Genomic DNA, 7,775 nt, shown 5'->3' with positions numbered 1-7,775 from the left:
TTACCCTCTTTTGTTTTGATCATATCACACTTTAGTCCATAAAAAATTTTAATTGCTATATCTTGAACATTTAAAAACTTTATTAATATAAATTCATTAAAGGATCTTTGGATGCTAAAAGTTTTATTTTTGTCCAAATTTATGGATGAAATATAGCAATTAAAAACTTGGAGAAGAAATTGTAGCCACAAGTTTCAAGTTCCATTGCCTTAATAAAAACTCTAATGTCCAAAACTCGCAACAAAAGAAACATAAGTGACTATCTCACTCACTTTTAATAAAAATTTATCCTCCTCCTCCAATCCAAAAAAGTGCAATAATGTTAAGATACAAAAAATTTTAGATTTTTTTTTCACCATTAATGATTTGAAAATATCCCATATATGTATGGAGGCCCTCAATAATGTTAAAGATTGATGGTTGTTAGCCTATCTTTATCTTGCTTATAATGCAATGGAACCGTGCAAGTTGTTTTTTAATTGTACTTTTAATTGGGTTATTAAAAGTGAGATAAATGGAGTTACTCATACTCTAGTTCATCAAATCAAACTCGTTAATAGGACTAGAAAGAATTTCTTGCTTGGTTTAATGAAAGCTTGACTTTATTATCCCAAAAAAAGAAAAAAAAAATTGTCAATGTGTCTTACTCATGCACCAAGCTGCGCTGACTTCACGCAACACCCAAGTCCTCCGAAGTCAACAAACTATCCATTTATAACCAATGCAAAGATTGGTCCCAATACAAAAGTACACATTTCCCAATGGATAAAAATTGCAAACCAAAGTACCAAACCACTGATTCTCATTAATTAATAAAAGATAAAGAAAAAGTACCAAACCACTAATTGAGCATGGGGCGGCGAGAGAAATTATTGTTTCTCTCTCTCTCACTACACGTTCCGATCTAATGCTTACTTTTTATCACTCTCTTTTAAGACTTTCGTCGAACACATTGAAAGCACTTTGAGAAGAGAAAGACAGAGAGGGAGATAGAACGATGTCGCTTCGACCCAGTTCGCGGACGGAGGTGAGGAAGAAATCGTACAAGAGCGGTGTGGATGGGGACGAAGCTAGGAGGAGGAGGGAGGACAATTTGGTGGAGATCAGGAAGAGCAAGAGAGAAGATAGCCTTCTCAAGAAAAGAAGAGAAGGCCTTCTTCTTCTTCAATCTCAGCAAAGCAATGAAAGGGGAACCCCATCTGCCAGTGCTTCTGTGATCCAACAAAAGGTTTTCACTTTCTTTTTTTCTTTTTTTCTCATTCAGTGAATCAATTATATTCCAAGTATGTACTATGTAGCTTTCATTCAGTTAGATTCTGTTACTTTGTGCAAAATGGTTTTTATTTTTTATTTTTTAATATAAATTCTGGGTTTTATTATTTTTTAATATAAATTTTATATGCAATGGTAACTAATACAACTATTTGTCTAAGCTAAGACTGAGTTTTAATTATGTTTGAAACAAAAAGAAGTTTTTTCCATTTAAATAAAGTTACAAACACAACAAAAATTCACAACCTTCTCAAATTAACCTACAACCTCACACATGGGCCCACCATGATCTGCAATTTATTTATTTTTTTTAATAGTATGTTAGAATTATGGCTGAATGATTAAATCTCCATTTTTTTTTTTGAAGGTTTAAGCGTTTAGGACAATTGATAATTTATTATTAGCCCATGTGTTAGGTGGTAGCCTAATATGGAAATATTGCAAATTTTTGTTGTGTCCCTAAAACGGCTCGTTCCATTTTTATCATCACCAGAGTGAGGTTTTAGTGGAAATGAACTTTTGTGCTGTTATTGTAAATTACATTTAACCTTCAACTTTTGGGGTCCGAGAATCTAATAGAATTGTAGAAGCTGTGTGCGTGCTCGATCACATGCGAATGAGCATGTGGTACAATGATATTTCACATACAATTTTAGTCTAAAATGCTGATGGCAGTTGGAAAGTTTACCTGTGATGGTACAAGGAGTACAATCCAATGATCCAGCATCACAATTGGAAGCGACCACTCAATTCAGAAAGCTCTTATCCATTGGTGTGTATGCTTCTCTTGCAGTGCAATCTGCTTTTATAATATGATTTTATGCATGCATGTATTTATTAGCGGCAAAGCCAGGGCTTGACTTTAAAGGGGGCAAAGTATATGTCAGACACAATACACATACACATACACATACATTTACATGCCTGTGTGTATAAATATAACACAATAAAATGAGCAATAATTAATATATAGAAATTAGAAGGACTAGATGAATAAATACATAAACTAGTAAATTAAAATTTCTCCTTACCTGGTTTCACTCTTGGTACGTGTGTGTGTATGCTTTTCCCTTTAAACATTGATTGGTCCCTTGTTTAAGTTGGTGAACAATTTCTTGGCATATTTGTGCAGAGCGCTGCCCTCCAATTGAGGAGGTGATCAAAGTGGGTGTTGTTCCACGATTTGTAGAGTTTCTTGATAGGCATGATCTGCCTCAATTGCAAGTATGGACTGTTTTAGGCATTCAACTTGTATTTATTATGCAGAGAATTTATTACCCAATATACCATCAGGTTTTGATTATTCATTCATCTTCAGTTTGAGGCAGCCTGGGCATTAACCAATATTGCATCTGGGACATCAGAGCATACTCAAGTTGTAATCAAGCATGGTGCTGTTCCCAAGTTTGTGCAACTTCTTGGTTCTTCTAGTGATGATGCTAGAGAACAGGTTGGTTCTACTCTAGTAGCTTTTCATTGCTATTGTTTTAAATTGTTGATTCATCTAGGAATTTTCCTGTTTTTCTGAGATTCGAATTTACTGAGCAGGCTGTCTGGGCTTTGGGTAATGTTGCTGGTGATTCACCAAGTTGTAGAGATCTTGTTCTAAGTCATGGTGCACTGATGCCATTGTTGGCACAGCTGAATGAGCATTCAAAGCTATCTATGCTAAGAAATGCTACTTGGACTTTATCTAACTTCTGCCGTGGCAAACCAGCAGCACCATTTGAGCAGGTGAAGAGATGGTTGTGAAGCTCTCTAGTTTGGCAGAGCTTATAACATAAAGTTTGTAAGTATAATTGGGCTACTTGTTCAGGTTAAGCCTGCATTGGCAGCCCTTCGGCACCTCATCTTCTCAAGTGATGAAGAAGTTTTAACTGATGCTTGCTGGGCGCTCTCTTATCTTTCTGATGGCACAAATGACAAAATTCAGGCTGTGATTGAGGCAGGCGTTTGTCCAAGACTTGTGGAGCTTCTGGTGTAAGATGGCATTTACTTTATTAGAAACTCTGTTATCCCCCTCTCACTCCTTTTTGTAATCTATAAATACTTTATCATATTTTTTTATCAAAATAATTTTGTTTTATTAGCCAAAGTTATCGTCAATCAACCCTTTTTCTGGCTTCTCTTCAAGTGATTTTCAATTTTAATAATCTGAATCTGATATTTGATTTATGTAGACGTATGGGCCTAAATTGGGCTTAATTGAAATATCTGAAGGTGAACCTAAGAAGTTTGGTTTACAGCTTGCCTGTTTTATTGTTGCATGTTATACATTGTGGCATCCATCAGGTTACAGTTGCTAACTCAGACCCCCCTCCCCCCCCCTCCTTGCAGATATCCGCAACCAACAGTAGTAATACCTGCTCTTCGGACTGTAGGCAACATTGTCACGGGTGATGATCCTCAGACTCAGGTGCTTATTGTGCAAGTTCAAGTGTTAGTGTCAAATTACAGATGAGGCAATGGGTCAGAGGCTTGAACAGAGTTACATAATTGGGGAAAGAGAATAGGTTGATGTAGTTTTCAGGAGAAATTATGGTAAAGATGATATGAGCAGGGGGCCGGGAGAGGGGTGGGGGGGAGGATTTCTCAAATTGAGTCTTCCAATGCTCCTTTTAAATGTTGACTTTAATTTGTCTTTGTCTCTATCTGTTATGTTTGTGCTCACGCAAGTTTTAGTGGTGCATGCAAGTTTGTATGGTACCATTACACTTTTCTACCTTGGTGCCAGCATCCCCTGTATTCAGCACAACTTCTCCATCACCATTGGCTTTATCAACTCAAAATCATCAATATCAAATACTCAGATCGGCACAAACACTATTAGCAATCCACCTCTGCCATGGGCCGTTGTGCTGTAATCCTGGCAGTGAAACCATGTTCACTGCCTGCATTTGCCATTAACACTAAAGAATCCTGGAGCCATCTGTCACTCTTTCTGATGTGGAACTTCAAATGTAGTGTTTTAGACAGGTGGGAAGAATTTGGCATTAATCCTAGATAAAGGAAGATTTGTTACTGGGGTTGAAGAAAGTTATCAAGTTCACAAGCCTTCCTTGATTTTCAGAAATAGCCATGTCAAGCCAAGGAAACCTTTAATGTTATCTATAGGGGTTTGTTCTTGTTGTCCTTTATGTCAAGGCGTTCTTCACTATTGTAATGTTTTGGATAAAGCTTTCAGGTTTAGAGGAATCTCCTCCAACTATTATGTGACGATTCTTAAAACCATCCACGTGTTAAACCATAGGACTCATTAGATTATTCAAACAAGTCACATGACTCATTGAATAGGCCATGCAACTAAAAGTACATGTAGATGGTCGTTTGAGTCACCATGTAGCAGGTTGGAGGAATTTTTCCTCAAACCAGTTTGAAGGTGTAATCTTTGCCCCAATATTTTCTTGCCTGCTTGGTTTTTGAGAACTCTAGGTTTTGTTTGAAAACTAGTTGCATGAAGTGGTTTATATGTGGTATATTTTTCATCAGATTTGTGGTTTATTATTATTATTTTGATGATCAAGGGCGATTCATGAAGTATTTTTACAGGTTGTAATCGACAATCAAGGGCTCCCTTGTCTCTACCAACTACTAACACAAAATTATAAGAAGAGCATCAAGAAAGAAGCTTGTTGGACTATTTCAAATATCACTGCTGGTAATAGAAGTCAAATACAGGTGAGATGCTCAGTTCTTGATGGGGTTCTTCCAATAAGTTTCTTAACCATTTGTATGCATGAGACACTCATAACGAGCATGTTGCATTCCATTACTAATTGGCATTGTACAAAGTCCATGATGTGCTACTTATAGGCAGAAATGAATTGTTCTTCTAAATTTCAATGAAAATCTTTGATTTGGTGTGGTGTCTAGAATGTCATTTCAGATTATTATATTTGCTTACTGGCTTCGGTGTCTAGATTTAATCTGCCATAATTGCAGCATTTAATTCAGGGAAAAAATTCTGTTGTGTCATAACTATTATGTTGGTGATAATTTATTTATGATACTCCTAAAATCAGTTTAGTTATTGAAAATCTGTGTGTTTGCTTCTGTCTAGTCATGAGACTAAGGACTTGAAGGAACTGTAACCCCGAAATGATATTTATATTGTCAAAAATATACCCTCTTACTATACACTGTAAATCCTCATATACAACACCCCCCCCCCCCCCTCGCCTTTTTTTTTAATAACATATGGAACCTTTACAAAGAAGAGCCCTATGAACTTGCCTCTATTCAGTAAACCTACAATGGGTAACTAACCCACTAGCTAGAACTAGTTGCCGAGTAATTCAAGGGCATTCACCAGGCTAAGCAACTGATACCACCAGCCACAACCCCCCTTTTTTTAATTGAAGAAACCTGTGGAATAAACATTGATTCATCTATAAGACGTCCATCTTAAGAAAACTTAAAGATGAGGTCATCAAAAATGTGCTGAGCCATGTTCAAGGTGTATCCTAGTCATATCCCAATTATATTCAATCTTTAAAAATATTAATTTCTATATTTTAGTATATATGTGTACCCAAGATAACTTAAAGATTTCCCATTACTCGGCAGTTCTTCCAAGACTTTATTTTCAATCAAAATAATCCAATAGGTGGTCAAATTGTCTTCCTAGTCTCATCTATCTTAAGACTTGGGATGATAAACCTTTAAAAAGTGCAAATGTTTCTAAATTGTCAATTCCTTCTCTCAATTGAACAGGTTATTATTGAGGCAAACATCATTGCTCCTCTTGTGAACTTGCTTCAACATGCTGAATTTGAGGTCAAGAAGGAGGCTGCATGGGCAATTTCAAATGCCACCTCTGGGGGTTCACGAGAACAGATTCAGTATGTTTGTGTATACCCTCTACTTTCCCCCTGCTTGCTTTTCTTTATTATCCCCTTTAATAATGTTATACTTTCATAATAGTGCTGAATATATATATAAACATATTGAACTAACTGTTGCTGAACCTTAGGTAGAGACCCTATTTTCAGATCTCAATTCAATCCTTGTCAGTTTCATCTTCATTTTTATTTTTATCAGACCATTTTAATGGATAGAACTCTTCCTAATAGTTGTATCAGCTGATTTTTACCATTACACCTCTGCAGACATTTGGTGAACCAAGGTTGTATTAAGCCACTCTGTGATCTTCTACTATGCCCTGACCCAAGAATTGTAACAGTGTGCCTTGAGGGGCTAGAGAACATTTTAAAGATTGGTGAGGCCGACAAAGAGTCGGGCAATAGTGTAGTTAATGTCTATGCGGGGATGATTGATGAATGTGATGGATTGGATAAATTAGAGAATCTACAAAGCCATGACAACAATGAGATATATGAGAAGGCTGTGAAGATTCTTGAGAGGTATTGGGTTGAGGAGGAAGAAGAAGAGCACAATGTCCAAGATGGTACCAACCAAGACTTCAATTTTCATACTAGGCACCCTAACCCTCCTCCTGGGGGCTTCACATTCGGTTGAAAGCTGAAACTGTCTTTGCCTTTGTTATTGAGATAAGATAACACATGCTTTTGCATCTTTCTGGGATGCGTAAGGCTTTGAGGGTCAGTTTTTAAGGTCTGACCCTTGGGTTCTATGGATGTATCATTTACTGTTGTAATCATTTAACTCGTGGGCTTGTGGCTTTGATCTAATACGCCTTCTATCCCATAATAGCTAATTCGCCTCCAAGATTGGGTTATGTAGGGGCCAGCAAATCCTCACTGGGGTGCACTAGCACAGATCGCTTAGGGAAAAGAGCGAGTTTGTTTTAAGTTTAGAGAATAGCCTAGAGAGGAACGGCCTATAAAAAGTTGTAAAGCTATGGTCAGAGCAAAAATCAACCATTAGATTTACCTGATCAATAAATAAAAAAAAATATATATATATATATAAAAGCAGAGAACTCATGCGGGAGTACATGAGGTCTTGTCAAGTGGCGTTCTAATTTTGCATTTAGCAGTATATTTTACCTCTTTCATTATTTTTTTTTTATTGCTACCCAAAAGTTTACATTACTTATTTTATTGTTATCTCATTAATGTCTCATTAATTGACTTAGCTTACACCACACATTTTTCTATTCTTCTTTTTTCACGTCTTTTAGCATACTTACCATTTTAGTATTTTAAAAAATAATAATAATAATAATTAAGGAGTAATAGTAATAACTAATTAAATAAGGCCTTGAAAAGAGATAGAGACATAAAAATATTGTGAATTGTTAAATAAAATGCACTGTTTCACTATATATTACCAAAATAAAATGCCTGAGACTGATAAAACATTTGAAAGAGATAAAGAGGAATTTAAGGAGTTACTACCTCTATTTTACTGGTCTCCCACTATCATCAAGATGTCAAAACTCCTACGGGTAATTTTTTCTTTTTAAAATGAGGGGCTTAAATATGATTTAGGGGTGGGTAATTTGGTTGGGTAGTTTTTGTTTTGGGTATATAAGTAGAGAGCATATTTGGTGCATAATGTAAAGTCATATTTTACCATAA

General features: G+C 36.1%; 1 protein-coding gene across 2 annotated transcripts; it reads left to right on the top strand.

Moving 5' to 3' along the window:
- Positions 1-769: 769 nt before the first annotated feature.
- On the top strand, positions 770-7,219 carry LOC142624707 (importin subunit alpha-4-like). Of its 2 annotated transcripts, none has more exons than XM_075798421.1 (10): positions 770-1,228; positions 1,948-2,044; positions 2,405-2,496; positions 2,591-2,722; positions 2,821-3,006; positions 3,089-3,252; positions 3,610-3,688; positions 4,822-4,950; positions 5,986-6,123; positions 6,381-7,219. In XM_075798421.1, the coding sequence occupies exons 1-10, from the start codon at positions 998-1,000 to the stop codon at positions 6,405-6,407; spliced, it is 1,275 nt and encodes a 424-aa protein (XP_075654536.1). In that variant the 5' UTR covers positions 770-997; the 3' UTR covers positions 6,408-7,219. The 2 variants fall into 2 exon arrangements, with proteins under 2 accessions (XP_075654536.1, XP_075654535.1); XM_075798420.1 differs by having other exon boundaries at positions 777-1,228; positions 5,986-6,113.
- Positions 7,220-7,775: the final 556 nt, after the last annotated feature.

The sequence above is a fragment of the Castanea sativa genome, chromosome 2 (genome assembly GCF_040712315.1).
Source record: "Castanea sativa cultivar Marrone di Chiusa Pesio chromosome 2, ASM4071231v1".
Taxonomy (NCBI): domain Eukaryota; kingdom Viridiplantae; phylum Streptophyta; class Magnoliopsida; order Fagales; family Fagaceae; genus Castanea; species Castanea sativa.
Note: the sequence above shows the minus strand (reverse complement) of the source record. Positions and strands in the feature narration are given on the sequence as shown.